Genomic DNA, 19,831 nt, shown 5'->3' with positions numbered 1-19,831 from the left:
CGGCGTGGGATGCGTTGCCATGGAAACGGCATACGATGAGATCTCAAATTTCACGTAGAGCTGTTGAGTCATGGACCAGTAATATAAAAGTGAAGATTGGGGGACGATGGGACCGTGTCCATTGGATTTACAGCGACACCGTGTTTTATGGCGAGGGATTCGTTGCCATGGCAACAGCTTTTGAGGAAAACTCACTTTTGTCATATTAATGTGTTGAGGGCCGGACCATTAACTGTCATCTGAAGTCTGGTGTAGATTGGACCATTTTCCATTGACTTAAGACAACATTGTGATGTTTGGTGGCGTTGTGAGCATGTCAGTTGGTGTTATGACATCATCGTATTCCATGGCCATGGCGTTTGATGGGCCTAGCATCGAGCGAACGCGAACTTTGGCGCCAAATAACGGCTGCGCCGTGCGAAAGAAAAAAACTTCCGTGATAACTTTTAATTGCCCATGTCTCGAGATGCTACCCGACGAATTTCGAGTCGTACGGATAAAGTCCCTGGGAGGAGATAGATTTTGCGCGGAGGACGAAAAACGCGATAAATGGCGTTTTTTGACGCCTTTTTCAACGCCAAATTCAAAATGGCCGACTTCCTGTACGTTATTTTATACCCCTCCAAGAGGCTTTTTTGTTTGTCTCCGCACCTTAGATAGGCTTAGCGAGTTTCGTTCGGTTACGTGAAAGTTAAAGTAGGGGGAGTTAACGTTAAAAACGGAAGTGGGCGTGGCCTACGCAATTTTTGACGTAAAGTTTCGGGACCAATTACACATCGCAATTTTGCGCACTTCTGACGCGTGTGCAAAATTTGTTGAGTTTTCACATATGTGGCGGGGCTCAAAAGTGCGCGCGATGTTCTAAAATAAGAATCAGAATAATAATAATAAATAATCGGACCAATATCAATAATGTGCTAGTTTAACAGTGACGTGGGCTACGCCCACGTCACTGTAGGCCGTGGGCTACCTACTGTCATGATTTAGGCCACTTTTAATGGGCTTTTACCCCTGTTTTCCCCTGTTTTTAGTGGGTTTTGCATGGTTATCGCTCGCTTCGCGAGCGACTAAATTGATCGTAACGATATTAATTATGCGAGTTGCATTCACGTGGGCTTCGCCCACGTGACTGGGCTCGCGCAGACTATCTGCCGTTACTATTTCCGAACCTTTTCTGTGCTTTTGCCGGTCGTTTTCCCTGTTTTTATGTGTTTTTCGCAGGTTTATCGGTCGCTGCGCGACCGATTTCAATAGGGTCTTCGCCGACCTATGGTCTCAGACCCTAATAAATAATCGGACCAATATCAATAATGTGCTCGTTTACAGTGACGTGGGCTACGCCCACGTCACTGTAGGCCGTTGGCCTACCTACTGTCATGATTTAGGCCACTTTTAATGGGCTTTTACCCATCTTTTTCCCTGTTTTTAGTGGGTTTTGCATGGTTATCGCTCGCTTCGCGAGCGACTAAATTGATCGTAACGATATTAATTATGCGAGTTGCAATCACGTGGGCTTTGCCCACGTGACTGGGCTCGCGCGGACTATCTGCCGTTACTATTTCCGAACCTTTTCTGTGCTTTTGCCGGTCGTTTTCCCTGTTTTTATGTGTTTTTCGCAGGTTTATCGGTCGCTGCGCGACCGATTTCAATAGGGTCTTCGCCGACCTATGGTCTCAGACCCTAATAATGTATGCAGATAAATACACATTTTGTCTGATGAGGTCATGAACCAGAGTTTTTTTGGGCCTACATGCAGTTCTTAATAGATGAGTTTTCAGTTTGCAACGTAAGATGTGCAGAGCTTCTGCTTTCCTGCGGTCTGTGGGGGGCTTTAACATACTCTGTTGTAGCAGGACAGCAAGTATTGAGACTTGTCTTCATTATACCAGGGATCCCGCCCCGGTAAATCTTTCATGGAGCTGTAATGATATCAGTACGGCTGGAGCCACAGCTCTGTGCAGGCAGAACTGTCAGCTAAATCCTCTCAGGTGTAGCTGCAGCGCACAGGCTCCTCCCAGCAGCTCTGACCCACTGTCAGAAGAACAGGAAGACTCCTCTGCCGCTAAAGCCGTAGTCGCTCGCTTCCCCCTGTCATTTAGGGGTTAAAAGTTAAATAAACTTGTAGCAGTCATGGAAACTAATTTAGAAAACAAGTCGGGCCAATTCATCCGTAATACCATCTCGTCACCCGTGTTGTAGTCGCCGAAACAACTGGTGGAAGTGGGAAGAGCGGAGTTTTTTTCTTTCCACGGGGCTTTACCTACTGTTGTCAGAAGAGCTAGCGTAGCTGAAGCTAACAGTTAGCTCACTTATTACCGCATACTTTCGAGACTCAAAGTTCACTTTGTTTAACGTATTGGTTCCTGTCACACGTGGATACTATAGGAATAAGTCGTTTTTTGTATTTTATTAACGCAACAGGAAGTTTTCGTACTTTTCCTTCCGAGGGCTTGGGCTGTGCTTTGAATTTCCCTCCTTCAGTGATACAGACAGGCGGTTTAGCGAGGGGCTCGTTTGGTGTAGTTGGCTCTCTACCAAATCATTAGCAGCATTGTGCTAATTGTGGCTAAGTTAGCCAAGGCACTAGCTTAGGCCCAAGGGAATCAACAGTTGGCTTTTTAACAAAGTTTTGAAACACCTTCTGAGGATACGTTTGCTATTTTTTGTACGATTGAGTTCGGGGAGATTACCGCCACAAGGGTTTATTCTGTCTCCCAACTCAAGGAAACGGATTAAATTATCAGTATGGATCCAAACACGGGGAACTCTGCTTCAGCGGCTGGTCCCAAGAAGGACAAGAAATCAAAGAAGAGCTACGAGGATGGAGATGGGAAAAAGAAATTTGTGAGTATCAGGTTCAACTTGTTGCACTTTTAATGATCTGTACGTGGGTTCAAAAGTTGTGCCTCTTGCTCCATAGAGGGTTAAATATTCTTCCTCTCATGTTTCAAAGTGAAGCTACAAAGCAACTAACTGCCACTATACCTGTAATTACCTTCAAACCAAGAGCTGTGCACCAGCTGTCAATAGAGCTTCAAATGTTACCCTGTAGGAATCATGATTCAGGTCAAAGCAAATGACAACATATGAGGAAGTCGAAGCTTGTTTCCAACTATGAAAACAGAAACTGTGCAATAAACTGTAAGTCAATTCTGTCAAATTGCAACACGTCAACAACTAACTCAAGTGTACTTTTTCTTTACATTGGAAACACTAAATGAAGACCCACCATTGTACTGTTGTGTTTTGTAAAGAAACAGGACTTCATGTATTGTAAACACTACAAATTGAAACTATTTAATGGAATTGTTTCAAACAAATGACCTTACTGTTTATGGTAAGGTGTGGCAGAGGGACGTTGAATGTTCCCATGCTGACCTAATCATTGGGATGACATCATATGGTGTCTACCTGTCTGTGTCAGCTTCTGTGACTCAGTGTGGTGTCTCTGTGAGAGCAGAGCAGTAAAAGTCACCTGTACTTATGTCTTTCTTCAGCCAGCGCAAACTGTTGCGTAACATAACCCCCTGGCCATGTCTAGCAACAAGTGAAAACTGATATTGTAAACGGTAACCAAAGATGATGCACAAAAGTCACATCTGGTCACACACACACAACTCAAACAGTTTCTTACAAAACACTTTTATTTGTACATACAGAACACTCCATGCTTGTTTTTGAGAACCTTTAATGTAGATAGTATGCTAATACAGGCCAATATGCTTATGGCTAGGAGATAGTTGTAGGAGAGTGTGTGTTTCTTGTTACAAGCATTGTTTTAATGAACAGACACAGTCAATAAAGTAGGGAAAAACTGCCTGTGTGGTAGTGTTAATAAATGCATGTTCTTGTGCTTCTTCAGTGTTTAAAAACAGTGACAAATATGGTTAAAAATAAATAAAGTATGTGTTAAATCGCATATTTTTACAGTACTGCAATTGCACATACAGGTTAAGTAGGGCTATAAGTAAACATGAGTCATGGACATTAATTGTGCAATGTCCTTAGAGCACTGAGTCTGGGTCATTCTGCCTGCTGGTGTGAGTGCATGTGTCCAGCAGCACTGCCCACCATAAGAAGAAGTTTTTTTTTTCACAACACCACAGTTCAGAAAGAGGTTACGGGGTGTAGACATGTGTGCTGTCATTGATCTACAGTGTGTCATCGGCTCTCTCAACTATCTTGACTTCATCACGCTCCGCTTTCACCTCTCCTCAGACATACCAGTGATATCAAGATGAGATATATAAGACTGAAGGATGTGTGTATTGTTGCCAGCCAGCTTGGTATTTGGTATACAACCCAAAATCCTTGTGTGAATGTCTCTCCGTTATGCCACCAGGGACTGAATGAAGCTGTGTGGGTGGGTTATCCAGTTTTAGTCACTGTGTCTTTTTCGAGACACGGGCACAGTTTTTGGATGACTAAGATAGGATTGAAGGTTTTTTTGTTGGAATAATGTCACTAACAAACTTCGCAATTAACCCAAATAGCTTACTATAGCCATTTTTAGCATGGAGAATGTATGTATTATTATAAAAAAACATAATATTCAAACCCCCAAAATATCATCAATAAGAAGCCAAGTCTCTATGAATTGCGTCACATTTTTCTCAACCCCAACATCACCCCTGTAGTGTGTACTCATCTTTACAAGAACATTCTGTATTGATTTAATGTTCGCTTGCTGTTTAAGAATGTGTGTAATCTTGAGCACATGGGTGTGTGTGTGTGTGTGTGTGTGTGTTTGTTCACACACACAGGTTGTTTGACATACGTGACCTTCACAGGAATGCTTACCAGGATCCACTGTGCTGACAGGTACCTCTGTAACTGAGCATGATTCATGTAGTATGTTTCAAGCCATAACCTGGTCCTTTAGCTGTGTTCTGTGAAGCACTATCTGTGTTCTTCAGAGAGAAAGCATCAGCATCCCTAAAGACTGTTGACACAAACAGGCTGGATCAATCCAGTGTGGATTAGCCACGGATCACTGCCTCGGACAGTTGCTTGGGATACAAGGTGACTGGTAGATCACAGATTTTGGCTCTGGGGAATCTCTTTGAGTTTGGCAGGTAACCTTTTATTAGGAGGAAGGTTTGCTGAAGTCTGTCATGTAGAAGTTCTTCTGGGGCTTCTGGGACATTTCTCTCAGACCTTCATTGGCTGTTTACCACTTATTGGTGTTTCATAATATTTGTATTTGAATCAATTTCTTTTTATAATGCCGTGGGTTAGCTTTTGAGCCTGTGTTGCATAGTATTCCGTTCAGGCTCTAACAGCTGTGTCAGAGGATGGACTGCAAAAATTGCCCTCCAAGTGATCAAAAGAAAAATGTATCTGATTCTAAGCAGCACATATTTTTCTCTTTTTAGTTGAACATTCATAGAGTTGAAGTATATACTTACTTGCCCATGCTTGCAGCTAGGCCTGTCACAATAATTAATTTTGTTGGACGATACATTTTCCTGGAAATTATTGCGATAAACGATAATATTGTCGGCACCATTGTAAGACCATTTTAGACCACTGACATAATGATAATATATAATAATAATAATTCAAGTACATCCTTTCAAACAGAACTTTTTTATTGAACATTGAACATTCAACATTGCAAATGAAATGTGAAATAATATTAAAATATATACATTATATATAATAAATAAACAAATAAATACAATTATAAAAAATTAATGAAATCACACACAACAATAAATTAAATAGACTCAGGCTGGAAAACAGAGCTCTCTCTCTCTCTCTCTCTCTATATATATATATATATATATAATTATATGTATATATATTATTATATATATATATATTATTATATATGCAAGGAACACCAACATGTTTGCATTGTCGGGCAAATGCATCTTTGATTGCAAACTGTCTGGAAGGTGGGGGCTCTCCATCTCCAGCTGCCGTGTTTGCTCCCAGCTGGGAAAACGGAATGGGGTGGTTGTGTTTCAGGTGCAGTTTAAGGTTGGTCGTAGGCTCTGGTCGTATTGATAGCTTTTGTTGCTACCTTTTTAAAACAAATGCGAGACACCGCCTGGCTCATTCAAGTCCGTAGGTTCGCCTCGTTGATTTGGCTTAAATCCAAAAATATTCCCACACCGGAGATGGAGTTAGGTTTTGCAACCAATTCCATCTAACTTCAAATTCCCCTCGAGTAAGTCACACGTTGTCTCCTGCTTGTCTCTATATTATTAATTTGGCTGCTACACTGCTGCACGCGGAGTGTCCTGACCTGGCTGTGTGTGAGCCGGGCCGGTAGAGTGGCCGGCAGACACAGCGCGCCGAGCTAAAATGCTGGTCACATCCTTATGTAAACAAACACGCATTTAAACGGCAATTTATCGAGGTCAGAAAAGTTATCGAGTTCATTTTTATTTATCGTACGATAAGTCAATGAATTGCTTATCGCGACAGGCCTACTTGCAGCGTCAATTTACCTGTTGGATTACTTCTGTTATCAAATCAAATGGACTGATTTCATCTGAGTGTGCATGTGGACTCACAATAAGAACATAGTTGGAAATAAAACACATGGGTGCATAACAAATTATTTATCAATTGGATTGTAGCTCTCTGAATTGAAATCAGATCATAGAAGAGATTTCAATTCAGAAGAGTTTTAGTTCTTTCCTGATGCATATTGTGACATATTGTTGTCTCATGATCATTTGGCCCATCCAGTACCAGCAACATTTTTTACATTTATTTATGTGGCACTTGTTGCTCGTTGTTAGACTAACATTTATGCAGCTTTGTATTTTGCAAAGGTGCATAAATCCTCGCCATTTGGCACGGGTTAAGGTTAACATGTTGGTGTTTATCATGACTAATAGCAAGGATAAGTGCACCTTCATTCAAGCAGGAAATCTGGTGCCTGCATGTGACTTTGTGCAGCAGTGCACCTACTTCCTGGGGGAACCACCTCAGCAGAAGCCTAATGTCAAATGCGTCCTTGAAAGAAGCCAGGTCACACGTCTTTAATCACAGTCTGACTCATGTAGTCTGAGGCAAGTGGAGTAGTTAAAATGTGCTTTGTTGCACAGTGGGTGTCTTTTGCCTTCTTTCGTTTTATTTATGTCTGTTCTAGTCCCCATCACACACACGCACCTAGGCACACACACACACCTAGGCACACACAGACACAGTTCGTGTTCTCTACATCTCGGGGGAAGAAGAGCATACTGTGAGCTGAAGAATAGGATGACTGAGTGCCAGCATGGAACTGGAGTGCTTTATGGACTGCTAGTGGCAGGGCCCCTTGGCTCGGAGTGAACGGGAGTATTTCAGAGCAAGGCTGAGCAACGGAGCTGCAGTGAGCGACTGGGAGAGAGAGAGAAGGGGAGGCAGAAACAGGGAGAGAAGAGAGAGTGTATAACAGAGAGAGAGAAAAAAGGGAGTGATAAAGAAGCTAGAAAACCCGAAATGCAGATAAGAAGATTAATGGAGGTTTAAAAATGCACAGGAGTGGGGGTGTAGTCAACGAAAATAACAAGTTACAGGTGATGGCTTTGGGGAGCTAAAATTACTGATTTTATTCTCAATAATTGTCAATAGTTTATACGTTCGTTCACGCATGTTGCTCCTGTGCACACTCCCCAAGTCAGGGATTTAGTTGCAGGTGTTATAGTTGTGGAAGATAGGTGTGACATAACTGATGAGATGTAGACAAAAGTACGACATAAGTAAAAGTTTGAATTCACAGGGAGCAGGTTTGCTCTTGTGGATCTTATACATGTTTAACTTAATGAGACCCGTGATAGATGAACATGTAGAGAATGGATTTCTAATAACACTTTTCATCAGCGATTAGTTGAAATGAAGACACTTGTTGGAATAATTATGGCTGCAAATAAATATTATATATTTTTATCTGCAGAAGAATCTTTTGGTCTGTAAAATGTCAGAATATAACGTTCAAATATCTATCCCAGTTCTTCAAATCCTCGGATAGACTAATCATTGTCAACGCAATAGTTAAAATAGGTGCATTTACTGCAGCTCTACAATAATCTGCCATGGACGAGCGTAATAATGATTAACATGTACAGAAGTGCTCTCTGTTCGCTGTGCTCCTACTGTGCTTTACAGAATGACAGACGAGCAGCTGTTGGCTGAGCTGAAGAGTTGGGTTTGCTCTGAAGCCTGTTGCGACTGGATGGTAGAGCTGAGTTGTGTAATGAAAGTGCTGTAACACACAGAGGAATGCAGAGTCACCACGCCGCTAAAATATCATACTTCGAGAGAAATCTCGTCTTTACTTGGGTTGTTTTTTTTGTTTCGGAAGTTTTTTAATTCCTCATACCTTTCACTTTGTGAGCATGTATCAATCAGACAACATCAATTGTCTGAGAGCTGTTTAGTTTTGAAACATTGTTTTGTATCTATGTAATGGTGGCGGTCCTAGCTTTTTGCTTCAGGCACTAAAGTCTCCAAACTTTCAGCAGATACCTCTCCACCACCGCAGATGCAAACGTGGAATTTCCTCGTAACATTGCTGTAATATAATTCCCACTTAAATGGACCTAATAACTCCGACTGAATAGTCACATTAACCTTGCTGAATGTTGTAATACATTTGATCAGGACTGGCACTATGGAGCTAATGTGTTATGGCAACTGTGAATAAGAGCTTTACTGAGACGATGAAGATCCCCTCCCTTTAGGAAATGTTAAGTATTTCATTCTGCTAAAAGGAGACACTCCCGTGTGGTATTTCATCTATGAAGTGTTTTTTACAAGGAATTCCAGACACGCATTAAAACATATACATCTAGGATACATCACAATGTGGACCTAAGTGCTAACATCATAAATGTATCTATTCTATTTGTTTATCAACAGAAAAATAGTAAGACAATCTCTGATGAATCCTTAATGAACATATTCATAAATTGCAGTATGGATTGCATGACATAGGATTTGACCTCGCTTACTGATTTACAACTAAAAACAAAAAAAAAACACTCACAATTATCTTTGTGAATTTCAATTACCGGGATAATCATGATTATTTTCACATGATTCACTTGAAGGAGAAGAAGCAGCTATGCAGTTAATTTTCTGTTTGTGTCACCATGAACAATTCACAGAAGGCAAGTGTTGCTGTCGAATTAAACCAGACCACAGCAACAGCATGCTGCATGCTAAGGAGGAAGTGTTTTTGTTGTTGCTACTACTAATGTCATACTGTCACCTACTAAGCTGATCAGATTCATCCTATTCTGAGACTACTGTGCAAAGCTAAGTCGTACAGTAGCACGGCCTGACATTGAGCAGACGGTCAGGAAGTATGAATAATGGTTGACGAGACGGAAAGAAAAGCTAGGCCGGTTGACAGCTAACTACTGATGAAGAACTGTCTGTGTCAGAACTCTCCATTGTCCTTGTCAGAAAGTGCAGCTGACACCCTTTGTGTTACTTGTGTGTTGTTTGTGCATAAAATCAGGTCTTGCAGTCTGTTTGCTAAGAAGTGTTACATATTGTACCATGCATGTGTTGTGCAGTGTTACTGAGACCCCATTTACACGGGAACGAAACGGGTTGTATCCGCATAGTTTCTCTTGCGTATAGCCCTTTCATTTACACGAGGCCGTAACAAAACGATAGAAACGGACCCCGCAAACGATAACGGGTCCCAAGGTGGATAGATCTGCAAACGGAACGCTCTGGGGGGTCAAACGGCTCCGTGTAATCGCCTCTATACGATCATTTCCCGATAGATGAAGCCATAGCCCCGCCTCTCCCCACCTCTGCTGCTCACTGCTGTAGCATGGTCAGTAGCTACTGTCAGTAGCTACTGCTAGTGCTACTGCTACTGACCATGCTACAGATGTTAGTGCAAAATCTACAGCTCGACCATGCTACAGATGTTAGTGCAAAATCTACAGCTCCTCTACCACAACCATCAGCAACAAGTGGACATGGAGAATTACATGAACTACTACATGCTGCTAAATCCACCGCGGGGCATAAACAGAAGGGCAACCATGGCAACCATACTCTGGGGTCTTCTTCGCTGCTTTTGGTGTATTTTGTGGCGCCACTTACAGGCCTGGCATATGTACTACAGCGTTTCCAGCGGGTCGAGCGGTCTCGTGTGAACAGACACGTTAAATGAATCGAATGCGTGTGAAAAAACGCATACGGTGCGTAAACGCAAATGTTCCCGTGTAAAGGCAGCATGAGAGGCTGTAGAGGAAACTGCATTCTGTTTCTCTGCATGTCATTCTTTGTCATGCTTGTTATTTCCCCCTATCCTGAAAACAACTTTCACCAAATGCCTGTGACGTTTGCATTTGTTGCCTCGAGCTATTTTTCCATACTCAGTTTCACTTGCTCAAATATTTGTTGAAGGATCTCATAGGTGTAAAGTCTAAGCAGGTAAAAGGAATAAACAGGCTAGTCCAGACAATGGTGTTTGATTTGGTTTGTTGTCTCATGTCTTTTACTCCAAATAAACAGCCACCTCTGTGTATCTCCTGCACTTTCTGTCAGCGTTAGAGAATGTGGCTCCCTCTCCAGCAGAGCTTTTCTGTTCTTCAGTGGAAAGCTATGAAAATAAAGAGCATTTTGTTTTCAAACTTCTCTGACCTCCTAGATGTTCACCTATTGTTCAATTTGCCAGCTGTTAAATCTTACATCTCATTGTCACTCTTTCTAGTTTTGTTTGTAAGTGCACACACACACACACGCATACATATATGTCAGCTTTTCCACCCTGTTATTATTGCTTAAATACTGCGGGCTGTGACAGGAAGTTGTGCAAAAATAACGGTCATGCTTCCGTATTGGTCCACATTATTTCTTACCCTTATCTCTTTCCTTCCCTGCTTTCCATCCATTGTACAAGGAGGTACCAGTGGTCTACTAAATATGTTTGCTCACAGCCCGCTCCCACATCTTTAGAGGCCTGGATGATGTTAAAACACAGAGCAGGGTTTCATCACAGGAGCTTAAAAGACAGATTTGAAACATTCCAGGCTGCTGTGTGAAGGTATTATTATTACTCAGGACATTGTTTGGAGAAGTGGCAGAAATGTCATCACCTTTTCAAACCTTAGATACAATAGAAACCATGGTAGTGGTCTCTAGGTTATGGGCTATGTAACCCCTCTTCTAATGTTGTGACCTCAGCTCTGTTTGGTTATCAATGAATATTGTGTTGGTCAACAAAATGGGAAAACATTTGCGATTGTGCTTCATAGGTTTACACATGACAGAGAAGGAAATCCCACAACTGATAAACTGGACCTATTAATGTTTAATTAAAAAAGTGATAGATTAGTGTGTGTGTGTGTGTGTGTGTCCCAACTTTTGTGTTTATACTGTAAAATAAGGCTGACTGAGCTGGCTAAGATATGTCGCTTCATAAGCGGCTCGTCCTTCAGAAGTGCTTGTTGGATGGTAGAATAGCTTTGAAATCCCCTCCCCCAATCGTTACCTTATGATTCTGCCAACTGTATTAAAAAAACGTAGGCCGATGTAAGTCGTCAGCTATGTAGATGAGAAGCCCCTTACATTTTAACTTAGATTATTATTTTATCAGCGATGATAAATATTCTGAAATAAAATCAGAAATGTAAAATGTATTTATTGTCACCTCATTTAAGATATTTCCTTGAACATTTCATTAACTTTGAAACTACATGTATTATATGACAAAATAGGTATTTGTTGAAATATTTTCTGTACAAGTATGGTTGTATTTTGGGCAGTGTTGTGATGGGATGTTCCCAGTATAAATACTCTCTGTTTCACTTGTAAGCAGAGAGATGGATGGACAGACCTGTAGACTGATTCTCACAGATATGAATGCTCCTACCTTTGTTGTGTATGGGGGGGGCTTAGTTAGGATTACAGTGTCAGTCCTCCTCTGTGACTCCCCAGTCCTCACTGACAGATTAAAGCTAATCTCAGACTGCTCTGTACACCACGACTGTAGACAGCACGGGCCTATGTGGCGCTCCCACAGCAGTGTCTGTAGGACAGTCTATTCCTGTAGTAATGGAGCAAGACGTTAAGCCATTCGAGGCTGTAGAAGAGATGTAGCTGCTGGACACAAATCCACACCCTGTGGTGTCTTGGCGAGGACTGTAGGAAACTTAGCTTAACCTGAAATCTGTCATTACTTCACATTATAATCACTTTGTTAGCTGATGTATAGTTGAGGCTTTAATAGCCATCGCCAGGTAACGAGTGAATGGCACTGTGTCACACCACGGCAACATTGTAAAATATGGAAACATCTTAAATAAAGATTAGTCTTATTTCAGGTTCTCATTTCAACAGAACTCTCTGTGACTTAGTCTGTACAGTAGGTTTTTATGGAGCTATTTTAAAGAAATAATGGCACTAAACTCCCTCACATTTATAGTCTACTGCCAAATTCAGCTCGGGGGATTTCTGTGGGTATCATAGGAAATGAGGATTGGATCATTTGAGTTGGTCTATTACACCATATGTTTTACATATCACAGGAGTTTGGCCTTACAGTAGCTGAAGGTGATACATAGAACAGGTATGGTTGGGTGGGCTGGGACATATCTGCACAGCAAAACGTGTGTGTGTTGCTTAAACAACTGTTTACATGTGTACGTTTAAATTGTACTGATAACAGCTCATGGTTAATGTCTACATTTAAAAGTTAGTTGAAGGTTAATTAGACTAACATGTGGTCATTGGTGTCCATTTTGAATCTTCAACGGTCCTGCTTGCATATTTGCCTGAACAAATCAAAGACAATGCACTGTTCAAATGATGCAACATATTTGTGTTGAAATGAAAAACTCCAAAATAGAATTCAGGTTGTGGAAATGACATTGGACTGTACATTGTCATGTGAGCTAATGTAACAATCGTATTGTTATTTCCCTATCCGCTGTTGTATTTGTTTAGTTAACATCATCGGTTGCTATTTGGGTAGCGGCTTGTATCAAATAATAATTAACAGCATATCTTAATAAGCTATGTGCCAGCTTGTGATTCATGGCATTCAGCTTCTGCATGAGTTCATTCTGCGGCGACACACACACAAGTGAAGAGACATGCCAAAACCCACAAACACAGACGGAGAACCTTCATGCGCGCTCCCTCTTTAGCTTTGTGCTGTTTCTTTTTTTAGGCAGTTCTCATTACTTACGCCTGTCTTAGGGCATAGGTGTGTAATGAGCTGGTTGTTCTTGGGCCTCTGAGCCACCATAGGAACAATCCCTGCCTGTGTCTCTGTGGATTCAGAAGGCTGCAGTCATCCGTAGGAGCAGTCAATGATGCACGCATATCAGCCAAGTCTCTGTGCTGTAACAGTGCACCGAGTATGTTAGGGTACGAGGGAAGTGGTGAGAATGTGTGTGTGGGAGACACTTACCAGTTTGTGTGCTAATGTGGAGGTGAAAGTTTGAGATTTGTATACAGTATGTGAACTTGTGTTAGACCCCATTTACACGCAAACGCATACGAAACGCATCTAAGAATAGTAGGGCTGTCAGTCATTTACAATATTTCATCGCGATTAATCGCATGATGTGTCCATAGTTGATCGCAAATTAATCACAATTTTTTTTTATCTGTTCTAAATGTACCTGAGAGGAATATTTTTCAAGTTTTTAATACTCTTATCAACATATGAGTGGACAAATATGCTTTATGCAAATGTTTGTTTATTATCATTGGAACAATGACAAATATTCTCCTGAATATTCTCAATACAACAACCTGGAACCTCTCTCTCTCTTACACTCTCTCCCAACCCTGTATACTTCTTTGCACTGAGCCAGTTGCTCAAACAGACAAGCCTGTTTACAGTTGTCGACGAAATGCCGCTCCTCTGTCTTCATAACAGTCAAAGCATGAGACTGAAGTTCCCCCCTAGGGTCAAAATAATGCGCTGTGATGTGCAGTCGACACGTTGGATGTAGGGTTGCAAAATTCCGGGAATTTTCAAAGATGGAAACTTTCCATGGGAATTAACGGGAATAAACTGGGAATTTTCAAAATTGAATAGGGAACTTAAATATAGTTGGGGAAAGTATATTTTAGCATAATCTTGACTAAAACAAACAGATGCCATTCAAGTACACTTGAAATTCCATGCCATAGCACACTGCTTACTGCATGGCTATTGAGACCACACAAAGGTTCGCAACAGGCTCACAAATGTGAGAGTGGAAAAACTGGTTGGCATTCGGGCAAACCTAAGGCTCTTTGAGCTTGACACAGAGCCATCCTCAACAAGGCTGGACAGTGACACTGAAGAGGAAGACTCAGAGTTGGATGTTGATGAGGCCCAGGAAGAGCCCATTGACTGAGAAGGTTTAGCAAAAATGCAGAGGATTGCTTGAAGGAAGGTTTGCATGTTTAATGAGACTTTTTGGAGGGAGAAGGGCTCTTTTCAATTAACATTTTGAATGGGACTTTGTGGGGATTTTTGGATGGGGGGTGCATTTTTGTTCATTTTTTTATGAGTGGGGTTGGGGGGGATGAGTAACATTTAACTCAACATTCCTGTTTTCGTTCTTCAATGACACAAATAATCTGTTGAAATGTGATGTTTTTTTGTTTAATTTTGCATCGAATATTTCCAAAATTCCCCAGCTTAACTTCCCATGGAAACTTTCCTGAAATTTACCGGAAACTTTCCGCCCCTTTGCAACCCTAGTTGGATGCGATCCAAATTATCTAACGCAGCCCCTCGTCCTCCACAATGTTAAGCTGTAGCCACCCATTTAGCTATCGCTGTTGAAAGTTTGCTGCTCGTAGACGCCGTGTCCAGGCGTCTCCCCGGCAAACTTTCAAGCGTGGTCTGCCGCAAGCGAGCGGCAGGAGCGGGGCTGTCAGCATCAGCTGTGTGCTTGGCTTGCTGTTTAAAACACCTTTTTTTGTATCCATATCTCTCGCTAGAATCTCCCACCATCCAACTAACAACAACAACAACGTCAAGCCTTTGGGCTCTGAAACTACGGGGCAGGTCAAGGACAAATACACATGCGTTAATCGCACGTTAAAATAATTAGTGGCGTTAAAAAATGTAACGCCACTAAACGCGTTAACTTGACAGCCCTACAAAATAGCCAAACAAAATATGTTTGTGGCGGTTGACCATATTTTCTTTTAGGGCCGCTTTTCTCTTTTCCTGACCCATATATGAATATAGGCAAGGCAATCCCCTCTTGTGGTGATGTTCCAAAGTAGAAAGTCCCAGACAAATGTAGTGTTTTTTTATTTTTTATAAACTTGTGTTATTGGTAAATGGTTATAGTCAAGGTTATATTCATGTATGTTGAAAATGTATTATCAAACTGAATTTTGAAAGTAAAATCCCAATTCTAAACACCAAATGAACACAACACTGTTGAAATTAAATGAAATGTGATAATACAAAATGAATTAAACAAATGTCATGACATTTGAATATTAAAGTTTATTCAGTCGATGTTAGGCGACAGACAGGAAGGGATGCAACAAGAGACATGGCAACAGTGGCGTCCCTTGTTTAAAGTAGAGGTGGGGGGGGGGGGGTGGTTGGCTTTTGTGTCTCCATTAACAACAGTTGACCAACTACGAGGAGCAGTCATGCAGCAAACATGCCCCACTTGCCCCGACATATACAATCATAGACAGTCAGTGCACTCAAACGCACCTTGAGTCGGTGGGTCGCTGAGGCGGGCGAGAGCATTAAGTGCGGCGTGGAGAAGATCGGATGTGAAAGAATTGGAAGAGGTCAAAGGCAGCTTGTTGTAGTGGAGAGGAGACCTGTGAAGTTTGGACCTCAGCTCTCCTTTGCCCCTTTTTCTGTGTGTTAAGTTTTCAAAGTTAATGTTTGTCATAGGTTGCTTAGAACACTGGCATGTGTCAACAGACAGGCTTCCTCTGAAACAAGATTACAACATTAGCATGGCCCGCTCTTTTAGTAGAATACTCAAATATTGTTCTTGGATAGCTCAAAAGGGGCCCATCATGTTCAGGGTGTGAAATGTCATCTTAGGGCAAACATTTCAAAGTGAATTGAAGAACCCTGTTAACCAATCAGCTTTGTTTGTGTGTGCAGTACATCTGGGTTGAACTTGTTAGTAATATCCAGCCTGACAGTATTACTAGGAAACTTTTCGGTTGGGTGTGCCTGCCCAAGTGCAGCTTCCCACTGTGTCACATCATGATTGCACTGTGTATGTAGCCATGGCAACAATTTAAGCAATACAATGACGCACACACTACCCTGTATCTCCCCAGTTTTTAAGGTTCACTCGCCAGAAGTTTTCATGTTTCATATATATCTCGAAACAACACCCATCTTTCCTCCAAATACACATTAGGAATAATGTGCTCTCTTTTACATCACCCTCCATCTCCAACCCCACTTTCACCCGCCCCCTGGCCCTCTCAGTACACACACACCCAGGACCTAATCCGTCCCCACTGACTACTCCTCCAGAAATGTTACAACCCCAATACCCCCTTTTACTCATAATGCAACAGAACACACCCAGAAAAGTGCAGTAGTCCCACATCCATTTTAACACACAGGTCATTTCTTTCCTCAGTGGTTTTATGGGATTATTTCCTGTGTTATACATTTGATAGGCATACAAATAAAGTTTTATGTTTAATTTGACAATGTACAAAGCGGTGTAAATTATCTATAGATCGGCAATTCACTTTTTTATTAATATTCTTTCTTTACTTTGTTCATGTTGCAATCCAGCTTTATGGGCTTTCTTGCCTTTTATAACGAAGGTCCCTGGCCAGTCCCCAGCTGCTGCTCAAACCGGCAGACAAGGCTGAGACAGAATCAGAACCATTGAAATATGGCTCTCTAACAGGCAGGGCTTGACACTAATTCTTGCCTGGAGATCACTGATAAATAACTCATGTTGACAAAACAGAAATATATGTAAATCCAGCTTATGTTGGACTGTAAGACCCCCAGTCCATTCATTTGAACACATTTGATTGCAAAGACCTTCTCAAAGTTTAAGGACAGTTTACCGCCCAGTGGCTATAATCCTGATTTAATAAGAAAACCTTACTAGTGTGTCTCAGACTTTCTAATTGGTCAGCATCATGGCCGATCTCAGTGCTATCTGTGCTGCCGTAACAATACATTTTAGGTTGTTCATGTCATAACTGTATAGGGCTATGATTATCAGAGAGATGTTTCCTACCGGATATATTCTACTGCAAATAATATACCATGAAACATTAAGGCTTTTGTTTTGTGATGATGAATACTAAAATATACGCATATCTGTAGACAAATTAGTATTTTACAGGAATTAAGCTAATGCAGGATATAAGACTGACTTGTAATGATGGGGTGTTATTCACCTTTGTAAATCAAGCCCTAAGACAAATACAAAACATGTCACATCCTTATCACATTTGTAATTATATTGGTATACAAACAATAATTGTCCCCATTGTACAGCCCAGCCATTAAACTATTGTGCATCAATCAAACACAACACAACTGTTGGTACTTCACTAAAAAGGTGGCCTCTCTGTTTTCTCTCTGTCTGCATTTACTTAGTTGTCTTGCTTTGATTGACATAATCTCTCTCACCACCCTTGGGACCTGCTGCCTCAATATGTGTGTGGGGCAGGTGCTCACACACACAGAAACACCAGCAGTGTGTGACTGTCTCATTATATCGCTGTCAGTTTCACAAGCCAAATGCATCTGCTGATTTGTGTTCTCTTAGGCTGTCTGGTCCTAGAGACAGAGCCCATTCCCCATCCTCCTTATTTCTGCCTCTGCCTTCAAGGCTGTGTACTAACGCTCCCTCTGGAACACTTAAGGCTCAACGTGTGTGTGTATGTGTGGATGTTTGCATGTGTGGATGTTTTGTAAAGGGCTTCGTGTCGGCACTGGAGGGGGTTTGTCCTGCAAAGAAAATTGCAAAGAAGCAATCAGTGCATTGTGTTTCATTTCCTAATTTTATAAATATCCTCTCACTTGCAAATTAGCACTTTTAATTTCCACCAACACCTATCATAAACAAATACTCATTACATTTTGTAAGGTCAACTTTTTTTCAACCTAACCCTAATTGTGTGGATTATTTTTCAGTGTTGTTAGGGATCAATGTCACTGACACGTGTAAAAATCTCTATGAATGTGTACACACATTCATAGAGATTTTTGTGATGGTATACTTGAGCAGCGTAATGATTTAGTATCATTGTTCAGTGGATTATTAATCATATCATGCTTTCTTTTTACAAAATCTTTTTTAAGTTGATATATGATATACATGTAATTCAAATCTAACACACAGTCAGTTTTGAAAGAGTTCTGTCTCAACTCTTGATGCTTAACAGGGAAAAACAGTTGCAGATAGACAGTTACGTTTTTTGATACATATTTTTACAGTCAATGACATTTGCTGTATATCTGAAAATATTCTTTTTACTATTGAGGTATGAAATTCAGCTATATTGTCCAGCTGTATAAACAACCAGTTACAATACTCAATAGCATTTGCTCACATTTATTTAACTGAGGCTTTGGTACTTTTAAACTAATTCTGAGGCGATTCACTGTTGCCTTCATGCTTCCTCTCAGACAGAGACACAGTTCAGGCCCGTTTGACGCCCTCGAAGAAAGCCGTTGCTCTAACACTCTAACACTGGTGAATTTATATATGAGTGCATGTATTGTCAACTGTACTCGTGGGTTGAAAGGCGGAACTGAACACTTTACACACATTTTTCTCCTCCTTCGCATTTATCTCTATCACTGTCTTCCTTCCTCATATTCAGTTTCCTGAGCGATTATTACCCACAATCCTCTGTGCCCGCTGTTAGCTGTATATTTCCGTTCTGTGGGCTTAGTAGCACCACCACAGCTGTGTGTGTCTGTGTTTCAGCCCCTGTCTGTGTTCATGGGTAAGTGGGCTGTTTAATGGCAGCTGTGTAAGCCGAACCATCCTTCCCTTGAATGCTCTCCCCATAATCTAAGTGCCTTTTTCTTTCTCCCTCCTCTTTACCTATTCTCTTGCTCTAGATTAACCTGTCCATTTGTTGCTGTTATTGTAGGCAGCCCACATTATTGTAGGTTTAAAGAGGTGTAAAGGCCCTTGACAATTGCACAGGAAGTCTTAATTACTACTAGGGATGCACCGATCGATCGGCCGTCGATCGTTATCGGCCGATATTCACTCTCTGCCGATCGATCGGTGTTCTTTATAAAGGCCGATCAGGAGAGCCGATCACATGACGTAAAATACATGACACTTTTCTCTGTGCGCGGCAAAACAAGCTCTCCAAAATGGCTTCACCAGTCTGGCAGTATTTTAAGGTGTCCGAAAAATACCGTAAAAAGTGTGCAAAGTGTGTGAAGTAGGGCTGAACGATTAATCGATTTTAAATCGAAATCGCGATTGGAAATGATGCGATTATCAAATCGCAAAGCCTGCGATTTTCTTTTAACATTTTCTTCTTTTTTTTTTACATTTTTTTTTTTTTACATTTTTCTTCTTGTGTGTCAGTCATCCACACCAATCAGAAGTGCTGTGCTCCACATGTATCAGCCATTGTTAACCAATCAGAAGTGGCCCATGATAGAAGGTGATAGACAGATTGATCCAATCACCTGCCAAGTATTTTTGAAAGTGCCTGCCCTTTTCCAAATGGCTTCCAATGGAGCTTTCCTAGATGGTTTGGTGAAACAAACCATCTGAGTCAGGTTAGTAATGCTCCATCACACGTTTTACATCTATTACAGGGTGAATCTTAAACTGAAGCTTGACTTTAAAGCAACCCAACGGAAGTTTCATGTAAGTTTAGTTCTTTCACTCGTAGCTCTGGCTGCGGGGGT

The 19,831-nt window shown here is 41.3% G+C and overlaps 1 protein-coding gene across 1 annotated transcript in view; it reads left to right on the top strand.

Moving 5' to 3' along the window:
• The first annotated feature begins 2,034 nt into the window (after positions 1–2,034).
• Positions 2,035–19,831, top strand: part of LOC117485399 (protein diaphanous homolog 1) — a 96,189-nt gene continuing 78,392 nt past the window's right edge. The window contains 1 exon segment of the mRNA XM_034133920.1: positions 2,035–2,844. Within this exon segment, the coding sequence (XP_033989811.1) occupies positions 2,746–2,844 (99 nt within the window). The 5' untranslated portion in view covers positions 2,035–2,745.

Source organism: Trematomus bernacchii, unplaced genomic scaffold, assembly GCF_902827165.1.
Source record: "Trematomus bernacchii unplaced genomic scaffold, fTreBer1.1, whole genome shotgun sequence".
Taxonomy (NCBI): domain Eukaryota; kingdom Metazoa; phylum Chordata; class Actinopteri; order Perciformes; family Nototheniidae; genus Trematomus; species Trematomus bernacchii.
The sequence above is the reverse complement of the archived record's forward strand: the minus strand, read 5'-3'. Positions and strand labels throughout refer to the sequence as shown.